Below are 16,719 nucleotides of genomic sequence, written 5' to 3' on the forward strand. Positions count from 1 at the left end.
ATCGGGTTACATGAGATTGGCCCACCCCCACCTACAGCCAGGCATTATTGTGCACTGTCTGAGTTTAGGGTGTGTGTCACAATACGTATAAATTTAACCACTTTTGCCGTAAAACATTTTTACACAACCATCCATTTCATTCATGGGACCTTAGAGATGTGGAAAAACATGGTTGTGTAGCCTAATAAGGAACAGGGCACCCCTAGGAAAGCACCCACAGTCGAGCAAGACGTGACCGCTAAAGATTTGTCAAAGAACAATGACAGTTGTTGTTACAACTGATGCTGCACCAAGACATTTTGCACTCTGACATGATTCAACAGAGATTATTTTGACACGTGAAAGAGTGCCTCCTGTTGGTACAAATACAATTATAATCTAGGAAATTACATTTTCCAAATAATGTTTAGGTATCTTATTAATGCAAATTCATTGTGAATAGCGTGTATGCACTCCACCATCGAATGTATGAATAAAATCAAACAATATGTAATAATAAAATTCAATTTACACTTTGACTACTCAGACGTTGGTTGAAGGAAGGCGTTGCTGAAGCGAATTAGTGAGGAAAGGGAAAATGGCGGACCTCGAAGACGTTACACTGGACGGGAGGCCGCTACAATCTCTACGGGTGGCGGATTTGAAAGCTGCTTTGGAGGAGCGGGGGCTTCCTAAAAGCGGACAGAAAAATGCTCTCATTAAGAGGCTCAAAGGGGTGAGTTTTGTTAAGAATTTGAGGTCGTTTGTAACCTGCAGTCGCTAAACCTCGGTGTTGCTAGAGACTGGCCGATGCTTGCCTTGCAGGCCGGAGTGCTTGCCTAGTTTAAAAAAATTAAATAAAAATAATTACTGTGTGCTGTTTACTTTCTGATAATGTTTTGTCGTCGTTGGAAGCTTTGCTATGTTCTACCATTTGAAATGGCTTGTTTGTTGAATAAGTTGTTAACCAAAGTTTAAATGGACGTTTGTTGTTTATGCGAGACACGGCTGGTAGCTAACGTTAGCTGCTAGCTACTGGTAGTTTTGTCGTCTGCGGCTGCACGGTCCGCGCTTTGTTGGTGTGCACGAGTTGGGGGGAGGTTATACAACGTGGACGCGCCTGTAAAGTAGCTTGCTATCTACTGTACTTGAAGCTAGCAAGCTTTGGGAGGCGTAGTAAACAAAATAATGTATGAAGAAATTAATGGATTAATAAAAACTAAACGTTTTGGGGGCCCAGATCTTCGGGGAATTATTCCTTCTTTGTATAATTAGAAGATGTAATGTTAGCATAGCAATCCAAGTGAATTGCAAGCAGCTTGAGATGCAAACAGCTAACGTTAGCTAGCAACCATTGTCGCTTTCAAGTGTAGTTTAATCAATCTAGCTAACTAGCTACCTCTCAGTTGAAAATACAATGATTTGTATTTAGTCGATATCGGACAGTATTTTTTTAATTTTTTATTTCACCTTTAGTTAACCAGGTAGGCAAGTTGAGAACAAGTTCTCATTTACAATTGCGACCTGGCCAAGATAAAGCAAAGCAGTTCGACAGATACAACGACACAGAGTTACACATGGAGTAAAACAAACATACAGTCAATAATACAGTATAAACAAGTCTATATACGATGTGAGCAAATGAGGTGAGATAAGGGAGGTAAAGGCAAAAAAAAGGGCCATGGTGGCAAAGTAAATACAATATAGCAAGTAAAACACTGGAATGGTAGATTTGCAGAGGAAGAATGTGCAAAGTAGAAATTCAAATAATGGGGTGCAAAGGAGCAAAATAAATCAAATCAAATAAATACAGTAGGGAAAGAGGTAACAAGAGGTATATGCTTCTGCTACTATGAATATTTGATATTGAATTTGTTTTGTTAAAGCCCTCTTAGTGTGAATGTTTTCTAATGAGCCCATCATGTAACTAGCTTAACATGATTATCAGATGCAACATACAACAATTAATAATTTATTGTGTGAAAGTCTGTTTACTGTTTTGTGTGTTGTGTGTGTGTGATCATGTATTATGTTTGTGACAGGCTCTCATGCTGGAGAACCTCCAGAGAACCTCACACCATCACATAGGACTGCAGCCAAACTCCCAGGTGAGAGTTACTGTATGAAGAAGTTGCATGAACCATAACAATTCAATCAGCTCCTTGTGTAGATATTTGTCAGTTTCTCTAATTACTTCTTCAATATGATGGATATGGGCAAGGATGTTAAGTCTTATGGTCTGTCTGATTATTTCAGATTGGTGAAGAGATGAGCCAGAATAGCTTCATTAAGCAGTATCTGGCAAAACAGCAGGAGCTCTTGAGGCAGCGTCTTGAGAAAGAGGCCCGGGAAGCAGTCGAAGATGATGGTAAGTTGGCAGTTTACTTCCTCACGTTTACGTATTGGCTTGGGGTTTAAGCCTGAGTAGTTTACATGTCAGTTCTATGCCTGTACTGAGCGCGGTTCCTTTATAAATCAAATCAGGTCAGCTACTCATCTCCTGCTCAGGGTACTTTGTCTCGTTACATTTCACTACTATGTTTTTCCAGATACCGACCAAGAGGACCACACACAGGGCAATAACAGCTCTGCCTGTGCTGCCCCAGATCAGGTTAGTTGCAGACTAATCGCTGTATTCTTTCTGTTTTTAAGAATCTCCAGGGGCGTAATCATTTTTCCCTTTGCATTCCATTTTGTAACTAAAACAAGAGTGTCTAATGGGCAAATTCAGCTAGGTCCCTCCCTGTTTTCATTCCTTTTGTAAACAGAATCTGTGTAATGAATATACACCCCTGTTGTGCAACTTGCATGTTTGACACATCTTTCATGATTAACACAATCTTGCATGCAGTTTAATGCATGCCTGAACAACTGCATGTATGGGAGGAACTCTGGTATAGTCCTGCAACAAACTCAATCACATCTCGCTTTCCGTCCTCATCAGGATGACGTACCTGTGTTGGTTGACCAGCACAAGCCGCTTGGCCCCTCCGAGGGAGAGGGACTAGCAGGCCCCGCAAGCGAGGGAGAGGGACACAGGGCCAAAGACGGCCATGTGCCTGGTCCACCTGCCTCTACCTCTCCTACCTCTGCCCCTGCTGCCGTTGCTTCTCTGTCTGTGTGTGTAGCTGATGGTGAGCAGCGACCGGAGAGAGTCCCAACCTCTAGCCAAGTCCCAGCAGATAGCGATGATGACAGCGACGGAGGTGACGAGGATGGCGAGGATGAGGACTGGGATAGCGGTGCCAGGAGGAGGAATCTAGGAGAGCCACCAAGAGGCCAGCTAGCAAGAGAGAGGTCTGAAGGATCCCGCCAACCCCCACAGCACATCCCCCCCCTGTTGTCTCCGCAGCTTCGACAGCCTACCCCTCCCCCGTCCCCTCCCCCAGAGTTATCATTCCCACTGCCTGATACCCCTAAACAAAGCCCCCCTAGTCCAGGTGAGCTCCCGGCTAGGCAGCGTACTTCCAGTACCTCCAGCTCTGGCTCCTCTAGCAGTGGCAGTCGTAGTAGCAGTCCAGAACCACAAAGCAACGCAGAGCGCAAGCCTGGCCCACTGACCCTGCTGGCACGCAAGATGGCATCAGAAGGCGCCTTCTCTGGAGTTGGGTGGCATGGACGTGGGGAGGCAGAAAGGCAGGACAACAATGCTGCAACTGCAACAATATTTCCTGGTAGAGGTCCTCAAGAGGGCACAGTGTCTGCCATCACCCACACAGCCAATGCTGCAGCCAGTTTGCCCTTCCCCAGTCTGGTTCCAGTTACCAACCAGGGTGTCCTTGGAGGCCATCTATCCCACAGTCAAGTTCCTGTGAGTGTGCTTAGGCCCACTATAATGGAAGAGAGAGATTCTGCATGGCAACAAGAAAACAAGGAAAGGGAGCTGCAGGCAGAGAGCGAAAGAGAAAAGGCCCTTGAGCAAGAGAGACTTAGAGCCGTGGAGCTGGAAAGACAGAGAATATTTGAGCAACAGCGTGCCATGGAGCAAGAGAGGGAAAGAGCTTTGGAGCGAGAGAGGGAGGAGAGGGAGAAAGCCTTGGACGCTGAAAGGAAGGAGAGGGAAAGGGCTTTGGAGCGAGAGAGGGAGAAAGCCTTGGAGGCAGAAAGGAAGGACAGGGAAAGAGCTTTAGAGCGAGAGAGGGCACAAGCTCTTGAACAAGAGCGGGAGGAAAGAGAGAAAGCTTTGGCAGAAGAGAGAGAGAAGTCTGTGGCAAGAGCGAGGGCCCTTGAGCTTGAGAAGGCTGTGGAGTTAGAAAGGCAGAGAGCCATGGAACGAGAGCAAGCTTTGCAGCAAGAGAGAGAGGAGAGGGAAAGAGCTAAAGCTTTTGAGCGGGAGGAGAGGGAAAGGGCTCTTGAGCGGGAGCAAGTTCTTGAACAAGAAAGGGTGGAGACCGCGAGAGCGTTGGAGCAAGAAAGGGTGGAGATGGAGAAAGCCTTGGAGCGAGAGAGACAGGAAAGAGAGAGAGCCTTGGAGCGAGAACAGTTGGAGAGGGAGAAAGCATTGGAGATGGAGCGTATAGAGAGGGAAAAGGCTTTGGAGCAAGAGCGAGTTGAGAAGGAGAAAGCTTTGGAGCTAGTGAGGCAGAAAGCTTTGAAGCGGGAACAGGAGGAGAGGCAGAAAGCGCTGGAGCTAGAGAGGCAGGAAGCGCTGGAGCTAGAGAGGCAGAAAGCGCTGGAGCTAGAGAGGCAGGAAGCGCTGGAGCTAGAGAGGCAGGAAGCGCTGGAGCTAGAGAGGCAGAAAGCGCTGGAGCTAGAGAGGCAGAAAGCGCTGGAGCTAGAGAGGCAGAAAGCGCTGGAGCTAGAGAGGCAGAAAGCGCTGGAGCTAGAGAGGCAGAAAGAGCTGGAGCTAGAGAGGCAGAAAGCGCTGGAGCTAGAGAGGCAGAAAGCGCTGGAGCTAGAGAGGCAGAAAGCGCTGGAGCTAGAGAGGCAGAAAGCGCTGGAGCTAGAGAGGCAGAAAGCGCTGGAGCTAGAGAGGCAGAAAGCGCTGGAGCTAGAGAGGCAGAAAGCGCTGGAGCTAGAGAGGCAGAAAGCGCTGGAGCTAGAGAGGCAGAAAGCGCTGGAGCTAGAGAGGCAGAAAGCGCTGGAGCTAGAGAGGCAGAAAGCGCTGGAGCTAGAGAGGCAGAAAGCGCTGGAGCTAGAGAGGCAGAAAGCGCTGGAGCTAGAGAGGCAGAAAGCGCTGGAGCTAGAGAGGCAGAAAGCGCTGGAGCTAGAGAGGCAGAAAGCGCTGGAGCTAGAGAGGCAGAAAGCGCTGGAGCTAGAGAGGCAGAAAGCGCTGGAGCTAGAGAGGCAGAAAGCGCTGGAGCTAGAGAGGCAGAAAGCGCTGGAGCTAGAGAGGCAGGAAGCGCTGGAGCTAGAGAGGCAGGAAGCGCTGGAGCTAGAGAGGCAGGAAGCGCTGGAGCTCGAGAGGCAGGAAGCGCTGGAGCTCGAGAGGCAGAAAGCGCTGGAGCTCGAGAGGCAGAAAGCGCTGGAGCTCGAGAGGCAGAAAGCGCTGGAGCTCGAGAGGCAGACAGCGCTGGAGCTCGAGAGGCAGACAGCGCTGGAGCTCGAGCGAGTTGAGAAGGAGAAAGCTTTGGAGCTAGAGAGGCAGAAGGCTTTAGAGCGGGAACTGGAAGAGAGGGAGAAAGATAGGGAGGAGAAGGCAAGGGCTTTGCACCAAGAAAGAATTGAAAGGGAGAAAGAAAGAGTGGAGAGGGGAAAAGCTTTGGAACGTGAGAGAGAGGAGAAGGAGAGGGCTTTAGAACAGAAGGCCCTGCAGAGAGAAAAAGAAGAGAGGGAGAGTGTTTTGGAACAAGATAAGGAAAGGGCTATGGTGGCTGAGAGGGAGAGTCATCTTCCCCCATGGAAACGTGGTCGTGAGATTGGTCTTACCCCCCTGCCCACTCCTCCCCTCTCCACAGGAGCAGGTAGAATGGCGGCAACAGAGGAGGGTGGGGAGCCCCACGTGCCATCCCTACCCCAAACAGCATCGAGAGACAACCAGCCAGTTGAATCTGGTACGCCCCTGTCACCAACTATAGCAACGCCTCTGTCACCCCAGTCCTCCTTCAAGAAGTTCCGTTTCTTGAGAGACCCCCCAGTTCTGTCCCCATCTTGCTCTGCATCCCTGGTCATCAAGAGGCCCCGTACATTCTCTGACAGCCCCCATACTCAGGCCTCCGCTCTCCAGTCCCCAAGAAAACCTGGGGAACAAGAGCAGGAAAGTACTCTGCAGGGGTCCAAGCTTTCTTCTGGACAGGCAGCATCACAGATGCCTGCAAGACAGAGGTTCCTTGTTTCTGGACCAACTGCAGCAGACACGTCAGACACGACAGGGCCAGAGACCCCAGTGATTGCCACACTAGGCAAGATTCCTGAAGAAGAAAAGGCTAAGGAGCTTGTGTCAGAGGAGCATGTCTTAGCAGATAAGGAGACAAACAAACAGGAAGTGGGAGAGATAGCCAGAGGTGCTAAACGGGTGGATGCAGGAAACGTCCCCTCGGGTCCAGCAGAATCTGTGATACCTCCACCGGAAGAGGGCAATGTAGACCGGGGAAGGGAGAGAAGTCAAAAGAAACAAGAGAAGCGGGGAAGACGAGCTTCCTCATCTAGTGACTCCTCAGATTCTGACTCTGGGTCATCCTCCTCACGCTCGTCTGGTTCATCTTCGTCCTCCCAGGGCAAAACTCGCACCACTCCCAGTGGTAGAAAGGTGAGTGGTCTATAGGTGTTCTTTCACTCAGTCAGTGGAATAACAATGATTAAACCCAAACAGCAATATGGGAAAGTAATGTTCATTAACCATGTAGTACTTGGATTTTCTTTTTAGGTTTCTCTTTTGGTTGTTTTTGGTTTTTATTCTGTCGGGGCCTAGGATTGACAGGACCACCCAAGTAGTGACAATCAATGGTACATTGGAGATCTGAAGACGTTATTTCATTAATGTTTCAAGGGAACCTTGTCCAAATGTTCAAGATGTTTACCAGAACGGTTTCTGATTTATGAATTACATGTTTTTCTGAAGTTGTGAAAGATGGAGGAAAAGTGATATTTCAGTGTGAAAATACAGTACCGGTCAAAAGTTTGGGCACACCTACTCAAGAGTTTTCCCTTATTTTTCCTATTTTCCACGTTGTGAAATAATACTGAAGACATCAAAACTATGAAATCATGTAGAAATTGGGACAAATTTCCACCGGTCTAAAGTCCATTGCTTGTGTTATTTGGCCCAAGCAAGTCTCTTCTTCTTATTGGTGTCCTTTAGTAGTGGTTGCTTTGCAGCAATTCGACCATGAAGGCCCGATTCACACAGTCTCCTCTGAACAGTTGATGTGTCTTTTTACTTTGCATTTATTTTGGCTGCAATTTCTGAGGTGCAGTTAATTGTTGATTTCTGAGGCTGTTAATGAACTTATCCTCTGCAGCAGAGGTAACTCTGGGTCTTCCTTTCCTGTGACGGTCCTTATGAGAGCCAGTTTCATCATAGCACCCAATGGTTTTTGCGACTGCACTTGAAGAAACGTTCAAAGTTCTTGAAATGTTCCACATTGACTGAGCTTATTTTTTATTTATTTCACCTTTATTTAACCAGGTAGGCTAGTTGAGAACAAGTTCTCATTTACAACTGCGACCTGGGCAAGATAAAGCCTAGCAGTGTGAACAGACAGCAACATAGAGTTACACATGGAGTAAACAATAACATGTAATGATGGACTGTTGTTTCTCTTTGCATATTTTAACTGTTCTTGCCATAATATGGACTTGGTCTTTTACCAAATAGGGCTATCTTCTGTATACCCTCCTACCTGGTCACAGCACAACTGATTGGCTCAAACACATTAAAGAAGAAAGAAATTCCACAAATTAACTTAACAAGGCTCACCTGTTAATTGAAATGCATTCCAGGTGACTACCTCATGAAGCTGGTTGAGAGAATGCCAAGATTGTGCAAAGCTGTCATCGAGGCATTTCAGTATGCAAAGAAAAATAAACTACACTTAAGATTAGTAACACTACACAGCAAATATATTAAAGGAACAAAAACAAATACATTTATTGGCATCAAATTAATAAAACAATTGAAAGGTTGTAGTTATTAGGATAATATAAAGTATAGCAGGTGGCTACTTTGAAAAATCTAAAATATTTAACACTTTTTTTTTGGTTACTACATGATGTCTTCAGTATTATTCTACAATGTAGAAAATAGTTAAAATCAAGAAAAACCCTTGATTAGGTGGGTCCAAACTTTTGACTGGTACTGTATGTTGTCATAAAGTACATGGTATAGCTTGGTATAGATTCCTCTTGCTGGAATCTCTTTAGGTCTACTTCTATATCACACAATGGTGGTGATAAAATTACGTGATTAGTAAGTCTGTTGTCATGTACTGTCATTTTTACTTAATAGCCTAGTAGACAAGCAGAGACCACTAAGGAGACAATGATGCCAAAACACAAACTCACAATGTTTATTGTAACCATATTAGAGGTCGACCGATTATGATTTTTCAACGCCGATACCGATTATTGGAGGACCAAAAAAAGATTGTGATTCATCGGCCGGTTTAAAAATAAAAAAATTTTAAAAATGAAAATTGTAATAATGACAATGACAACAATACTGAATTAACACCTATTTTAACTTAATATAATAGATCAATAAAAAACAATATAGCTTCAAATAAATAATGAAACATGTTCAATTTGGTTTAAATAATTCAAAAACTATGTGTTGGAGAAGTAAAAGTGCAATATGTGCCATGTAAAAAAGCTAACGTTTGAGTTCCTTGCTCAGAACATGAGAACATATGAAAGTTGGTGGTTCCTTTTAACATGAGACTTCAATATTCCAAGGTAAGAGGTTTTAGGTTGTAGTTAATATCGTATTTATAGGACTATTTCTCTATACCATTTGTATTTCATATACCTTTGACTAGTGGATGTTCTTATAGGCACTATAGTATTGCCAGTGTAACAGTATAGCTTCCGTCCCTCTCCTCGCACCTACCTGGGCTCGAACCAGGAACACATCGACAACAGCCACACTCGAAGCAGCGTTATCCATCGCTCCACAAAAGCCGCGGGGGGAATAACTACTCCAAGTCTCGGAGCGAGTGACGTTTGAAACGCTATTAGCGCGCACCCCGCTAACTAGCTAGCCATTTCACATCAGTTACACCAGCCATTAGGCTGATAGGCTTGAAGTCATAAACAGCACTGTGAGAGCTGCTGGCAAAATGCACTAAAGTGCTGTTCGAATGAATGCTTACGAGCCTACTGCTGCCTACCATCGCTCAGTCAGACTGCTCTATCAAATCATAGACTTAATTATAACATAACACACAGAAATACGAGCCTTTGGTCATTAATATGGTCGAATCCGGAAACTATCATTTCGAAAACAAAACGTTTATTATTTCAGTGAAATACGCAACTGTTCGGTATTTTATCTAACGGGTGGCATCCCTAAGTCTAAATATTCGGAAAAAAATTCTGCCCAAGCTGTTGCATATACCCGGACTCTGCGTGCAATGAACGCAAGAGAAGTGACACACTTTCACCTGGTTAATATTGCCTGCTAACCTGGATTTCTTTTAGCTAAATATGCAGGTTTAAAAAGATATACTTCTGTGTATTGATTTTAAGAAAGGCATTGGTGTTTATGGTTAGGTACAGTCGTCCAACGATTGTGCTTTTTTTTTCGCAAATGCGCTTTTGTTAAATCATCCCCCAGCGTTGCATCGATTATATGCAACGCAGGACACGCTAGATAAACTCGTAATATCATCAACCATGTGTAGTTATAACTAGTGATTATGATTGTTTTTTATAAGATAAGTTTAATGCTAGCTAGCAACTTACCTTGGCTTCTACTGTATTCGCGTAACAGGCAGTCTCCTTGTGGAGTGCAAGGAGAGGCAGGTGGTTATAGCGTTGGACGAGTTAACTGTAAGGTTGCAAGATTGGTTCCCCGAGCTGACAAGGTGAAAATCTGTCGTTCTGCCCCTGAACAAGGCAGTTAACCCACCGTTCCTAGGCAGTCATTGAAAATAAGAATGTGTTCTTAACTGACTTGCCTAGTTAAATAAAGGTATAAAAAAATCTGCAAAATCGGCGCTCAAAAATACCAATTTCCGATTGTTATGAAAACTTGAAACCGGCCCTAATTAATCGGCCATTCCGATTAATCGGTTGACCTCTAAACCATATGTTGGTTAAATAAGGGATGTATGCTTAGAACTGTGACTTGACCTCAAATGTATGATATTCTCTATCCTTTAGTCTGAGAAACCTCAGACAAAAACCATATCCCAGGATAAGGAGACAGTTAGTCAACTTGAGGAGTCAAAGGAGTCCCCAAAAGCACCCCAGCGCAAAAATCGAGTACCTGGGGAGATGGACATCACCATCGATGGAGCCAGACATGGCAAGGTCAGCTGAGATTTAAACTGTAGTCTCTTTATTCTTTACAAATCTCTACATCTCTTTATTCTTTCCCCTTGTCTTTACAAAATTGTTCTTCCCCTCTCTAACACTACCCCCTTTGATGACCATCAGAAATCGTTTGTTGGAATACCTGCTGGACAAGACAATGAGCAGAAGGACAGCGAGGGAGAGGAGGAAATGACAGACACTACAAGGTCTGTTTACAAAATTGCTGCAAAAGACGCACATATACTGAACAAAAATATAAACGTGACAATTTCAACGATTTTACTGAGTTACAGTTCTTATAGACATCAGTCAATTGAAGTAAATTTATTAGTCCCTAATCTATGGATTTCACACGACTGGGCAGAGTTGCAGCCATTGGTGAGGTGCAGCCAACCCACCCACTGGTGAGCCAGGCCCAGCCAATCAGAAAGAGTTTTTCCCTACAAAGGGCTTTATTACAGACTGAAATAATCCTCAGTTTCATCAGCTGTCCGGGTGGCTGGTATCAGACAATCGCGCAGGTGAAGAAGTCTGATGTGGAGGTCCTGGGCTGGCATGGTTACACGTGGTCTGCGGTTGTGAGGCCGGTTGGACGTACTGCCAATTTCTCTTATGGTAGAGAAATTAACATTACATTCTCTGACAACAGCTCTGGTGGACATTCCTGCAGTCAGCATGCCAGTTGCACGCTCCCTCAAAACTTGAGACATCTGTGGCATTGTGTTGTGTGACAAAGCTACACATTTTAGTGGCCTTTTATTGTCCCCAGCACCAGGTGCACCCGTGTAAGGATCATGCTGTTTAATCAGCTTCTTGATATGCTACACCTGTCAGGTGGATGGATTATCAGCATACCACCCTGAATACCACTGCTGGCTTGCTTCTGATGCTAAGCAGGGTTGGTCCTGGTCAGTTCCTGGATGGGAGACCAGATGCTGCCGGAAGTGGTGTTGGAGGGTCAGTAGGAGGCACTCTTTCCTCTGGTCTAAAAAAAAAAAGATCTCCCAATGTCCCAGGGCAGTGATTGGGGACACTGCCCTGTGTAGGGTGCCGTCTTTCGGATGGGACGTTAAACGCGTGTCCTGACTCTCTGAGGTCACTAAAGATCCCATGGCACTTATCGTAAGAGTAGGGGTGTTAACCCCGGTGTCCTGGCTAAATACCCAATCTGGCCCTCAAACCATCATGGTCACCTAATAATCCCCAGTTTACAATTGGCTCATTCATCCCCCTCTCCCCTGTAACTATTCCCCAGGTCGTTGCTGCAAATGAGAACGTGTTCTCAGTCAACTTACCTGGTAAAATAACGGATAAATTAAAAATAGAAATCTTGGCAAAGGATAAATGCTCACTAACAGGGAGATTAACAAATGTGTGCACAACATTTTAGAGAAATAATATTTTTGTGCTTTTGGAAAATGTCTGGGAACTTTTATTTCAGCTCATGAAACATGGGACTAACACTTTCCATGTTGCGTTTATATTTTTATATGTATATAAACTCAGCAAAAAAGACAAATCCAAATACCTTCACAGATCTTCATTGTAAAGGGTTTAAACACTGTTTCCCATACTTGTTCAATGAACCATAAACAATTAATGAACATGCACCCGTGGAACGGTCGTTAAGACACTAACGGCTTACAGAGGGTAGGCAATTAAGGTCACAGTTATGAAAACTTAGGACACTAAAGAGGCTTTTCAATTGACTCTGAAATACACCAAAAGAAAGATGCCCAGGGTCCCTGCTCATCTGCGTGAACGTGCCTTAGGCATGCTGCAAGGAGGCATGAGAACTGCAGATGTGGCCAGGGCAATAAATTACAATGTCTGTACTGTGAGACGCCTAAAACAGCGCTATGGGAGACAGGACGGACAGCTGATAGCTCTCGCAGTGGCAGACCACGTGTAACAACACCTGCACAGGATCGGTACAGCCGAACATCACACCTGCTGGACAGGTACAGGATGGCAACAACAACTGCACCAGGAACGCACAGTCTTTCCATCAGTGCTCAGACTGTCTGCAATAGGCTGAGAGAGGCTGGACTGAGGGATTATAGGCCTGTTGTAAGGCAGGTCCTACCAGACATCCCCGGCAACAATGTCGCCAATGGACACAAACCCACCATCGCTGGACCAGACTGGACTGGCAAAAAGTGCTCTTCACTGACGAGTCGTAGTTTGTCTCACCAGGGCTGATGGTCGGAGTTGCATTTATCTTTGAAGGAATGAGCATTACACCGAGGCCTGGATCGAGGTGGAGGGTCCGTCATGGTCTGCGGTGGTGTGTCACAGCATCATCGGACTGAGCTTGTTGTCATTGCAGGCAATCTCAACGCTGTGCATTACAGGGAAGACCTCCTCCTCCCTCATGTGGTACCCTTCCTGCAGGCTCATCCTGACATGACCCTCCAGCATGACAATGCCACCACGCACAAAACGAGCAGTATGGCTGATTTCCTGCAAGACAGGAATGTCAGTGTTCTGCCATGACCGGCGAAAAGCCTGGATCTCAATTCCTTTGAGCACGTCTGGGACCTGTTGGATCGGAGGGCTAGGGCCGCCCCCCCCCCCCCCCCCCAGAAATGTCTGGGAACTTGCAGGTGCCTTGGTGGAGGAGTGCGGTAACATCTCACAGCAAGAACTGGCAAATCTGGTGCAGTCCATGAGGAGATGCACTGCAGTACTTAGTATCTGGTGTGGCCACCAGCTGTATTGACTGTTACTTTCGATTTTGATTATTCCATTTGTTAGTCACATGTCTGTGGAACGTGTCCAGTTTATGTCTGTTGTTGAATCTTATGTTCATACAAATATTTACACATGTTAAGTTTGCTGAAAGTCAACTCGGTTGACAGTGAGAGGACATTTATTTTTTGGTTGAGTTTATATAATATATATATATACATACATACATACATGCATACACACACACACACACACACACAGTACCTTCGGACAATATTCAGACATACTTTTTTTTCACATTTTGTTACGATACAGCCTTATTCTAACATTGATTAAATCGGGGGGTTTTCTCCGCTTGTCAATCTACACACACTACCCCATAATGACAAAGCAAAAAGGTTTTCACTTTTGCTAACATCACATTTACATAAGTATTCAGACCCTTTACTCAATCATTTAAGTACTTTTGGCAGTGATTTATATCCTTGTCTTCTTGGGTATGACGCTACAAGCTTGGTACACCTGTATTTGGGGAGTTTTTCCCATTCTTCTCTGCAGATCCTCTCAAGCTCTGACAGGTTGGATGGGGAGTGTTGCTGCACAGCTATTTATAGGTCTCTCCAGAGATGTTCAAGTCTGGGCTCTGGCTGGGCCACTCAAGGACAATCACAGGGATGCAAACTAGTTACCTTTCTGCGAAATTTCGTGTTTTGAATCCAAAATAGGTCGCCTACGTGATTCGTGTAAATCTGATGAGGGAAGTTTGGGGGGAGGCTTTGGATCACTGCTGACTGTAAGCGAACGAGTGATGCGCGTTTATCCAAGGCTCAGCCAATCATTCACATAACAACAGAAGGTAGCATGCAACTGAAGAGACAACCAATTTGCTAGTTACAGCATCAGCACGCACTCTGGAAAGACAGAGGAGTGTGGAAAGGCAGTTTGCCAGTTATAGCAGCGTGTCCCCTGAACGATAACAAAGAGGTAGGTGAGAAGCATTACCACCGAGATGGGGGTGATATGGTGATGAAGCGTACTTCATGAGCTGTAACTGAAAAACAACTTGCATTTGGAAAGCTTGACGTGAGGGAGAAAGTGTGGTGGAACAAGTATTGTTGACATTGTTAAGTATCTTGCTAGCTGGATCGAGTTCTCCGTTAGCTAGCCAGAGAAATGTTGAGCAACATTAGCCAACTTAACTGATAAAATAATTGAGTTTATGGTGTGAAAATGAGCTGGCAAATAAAGTCAGACAGCTAACATTACAATATCAAATGAGCTAACGTTAGTAACCTAACCAATTCGCTATAGTATTAACTGCTAATACGACTCCATGCCGTTCCTCAAGTTATGACCCTGGCAATTTGTGAAATGTTAACTATCTCTGAACTAATGTTTTCCCTCTACAGTATGTCGTTAATTTTCAGAATGAGAGAATTCGGTGAAAATGAGGCATTGCTTGTTAAATTCAGATTCAGGGATCAAGTGGAGCTGGAGATGGGCCTGCCTTAAGCTGGATGCTACTATAGAGGGGAAAGGAACACCACGTACTTACCCTCTTAGTCTCTTTTTCAATACAGTGGATTAAACGGGGTATTCCAGGTGTACTGAAAGAGATCAAATATGCCAACACAGAAGGTGTAATAATGTGCAGTGTAGCCCAAAGATATTGCTTTTGTTGTGTTGAACCTTACAGTAACGTGTGAGTGAGGGGAGATTATTATTATTATTTTGACTGAGTGAATGCTATTTTTCCAAGAGTTTTGTGATTTTGTGGTTTTTTTGTGGTTTTGATTGATGTCTACTATAGTGGCCACTATAATTGAGTAAAAATAGAATGCTTATTTCTACTTCAAGATGTTTTTTTCCCAAGTGCGATATTTAGATGTGTGCAGTCATAAGCGTTCTATTTATTTAAATAATAATACAAATTGTTGAATTTTTACCCCCTTTTTCTCCCCAATTTCGTGGTAGTAGTTACTATCTTGTCTCATCTCTACAACGTCTCTCCCGAGCCCGTACGGGAGAAGGTTGAAAGTCATGCGTCCTCCGATACACAACCCAACCAAGCCGCACTGCTTCTTAACACAGCGCGCATCCAACCCGGAAGCCAGCCGCATCAATGTGTCGGAGGAAACACAGTGCACCTGGCAACCTTGGTTAGCTAGTGCGCGATGAGACAAGGATATCCCTACCGGCCAAAACCTCCCTAACCCGGATGACGCTATTGCCAATTGTGCGTCGCCCCACGGACCTCCCGATCGCGGCCGGTTACGACAGAGCCTGGGCGCGAACCCAGAGTCTCTGGTGGCACAGCTGAAGCTGCAGTACAGCGCCCTTAACCACTGCGCCACCCGGGAAGCCCCAAGCGTTCTATTTTAAAGGCTGTCATGGCTAACTGAGTGCATTCTATTTAATTGATATTGGTAAAGTTTTCTGTCATCTCTGCTTCTTTCACAAGACATTTAGGGACCGCAGAGAAAATGCAGTAACTCTAAAGAAACTGGAAAGATTTTTACCCTGCCGCCCCAAGTTAATATTAATGCTATGTGACCGGTTATAGACCTACAGTCAGTGTCCAGATTTCAGTTTCCATTTAACCAGTATGAACATTAGGCTACAGTTTTCTTTGTGCCATAGGCCTATTTGAAGTCCTTGTCTTTTTTAACTGTTGAATTTGTATAGTTTCTCACAATCCTCACACACAACAAAGCCGACACTGCTATAAGACTCTTTTTACCACTTCACCAAATCTTTCCCAAAAGTTGCTTTTCTGGCCCTCCCTTTATCTTTATTTTCAACTCTCCATTTCGCAGCTTTACGGTTATTGAATTAAACTCCTGACGTTGTCATTTTTGCCCTTGTGGATCGACGTAAAAGTTTTCTGCTCTTTCCCAAAAGCATTTGACGATTGGCGTGTAGGCTATTTGGCTTGTGTAGTGTCATAGGCCCAAAATCTTAGGCTTACACACTAATGCCAGTGCGTAAGCCCTAAGTTATGGATTTCTTTAAGGTATTGAATTCTCTTTATTCAACCCACCCGCCACCCACCCGCCCTTCATCCACACAGTATTGTATTACCCTAAACCCGCCCGCCGGGTTATGAGTCAACCCGCACATCACTAGTGTATTAAAATAGTAAAAAGTTTGGAATTTGGTCCCATATTCCTTGGATTCAATGACAAGTTTGTTTTGATTGTGTTTCAGATTATATTGTTCCCAATAGGAACTGAATAGTGAGTGATGTATTGTAATTTTAGTCACTTTTATTGTACGCAACAATATAACATGTTTCTGAATACTACCATGATTATAGATAATCATGAATAAGAAGGCGTACAGAGGCACAAATTATAACCCCCAAAAATGCTATACTCCCCTGTTATTGGTAATGATGACTGAGAACACGTTCCCATTTGCAGCAACGACCTGGGCAATAGTTACAGGGGAGAGGAGGGGGATGAATGAGCCAATTGTAAACAGTGGATTATTAGGTGACCGTGATGTTTTGAGGGCCAGATTTGGATTTTAGCTAGGACACCAGGGTTAACACCCCTACTCTTACTATAAGTGCCATGGGATCTTTAATGACCTCAGAGAGTCAGGACACCCGTTTATCGTCCCATCCGAAAGACG

At 44.8% G+C, this 16,719-nt stretch overlaps 1 protein-coding gene across 2 annotated transcripts in view; it reads left to right on the plus strand.

The window, feature by feature from the left end:
- Positions 1 to 554: 554 nt before the first annotated feature.
- The window catches only part of acin1a (apoptotic chromatin condensation inducer 1a), a 29,054-nt gene continuing 12,889 nt past the window's right edge, over positions 555 to 16,719 (plus strand). The window contains exons 1-8 of one of the 2 annotated variants that reach the window (XM_031806351.1): positions 555 to 715; positions 2,022 to 2,087; positions 2,236 to 2,347; positions 2,529 to 2,590; positions 2,924 to 4,593; positions 4,642 to 6,667; positions 10,240 to 10,389; positions 10,516 to 10,598. In XM_031806351.1, coding sequence (XP_031662211.1) covers positions 578 to 715; positions 2,022 to 2,087; positions 2,236 to 2,347; positions 2,529 to 2,590; positions 2,924 to 4,593; positions 4,642 to 6,667; positions 10,240 to 10,389; positions 10,516 to 10,598 — 4,307 coding nt within the window. In that variant the 5' untranslated portion in view covers positions 555 to 577. Of the gene's footprint in view, positions 716 to 2,021; positions 2,088 to 2,235; positions 2,348 to 2,528; positions 2,591 to 2,923; positions 6,668 to 10,239; positions 10,390 to 10,515; positions 10,599 to 16,719 lie in introns of both variants that reach the window. The other variant, XM_020462727.2, reaches the window with a different exon arrangement.

The sequence above is a fragment of the Oncorhynchus kisutch genome, linkage group LG27, assembly GCF_002021735.2.
Source record: "Oncorhynchus kisutch isolate 150728-3 linkage group LG27, Okis_V2, whole genome shotgun sequence".
Lineage (NCBI taxonomy): Eukaryota > Metazoa > Chordata > Actinopteri > Salmoniformes > Salmonidae > Oncorhynchus > Oncorhynchus kisutch.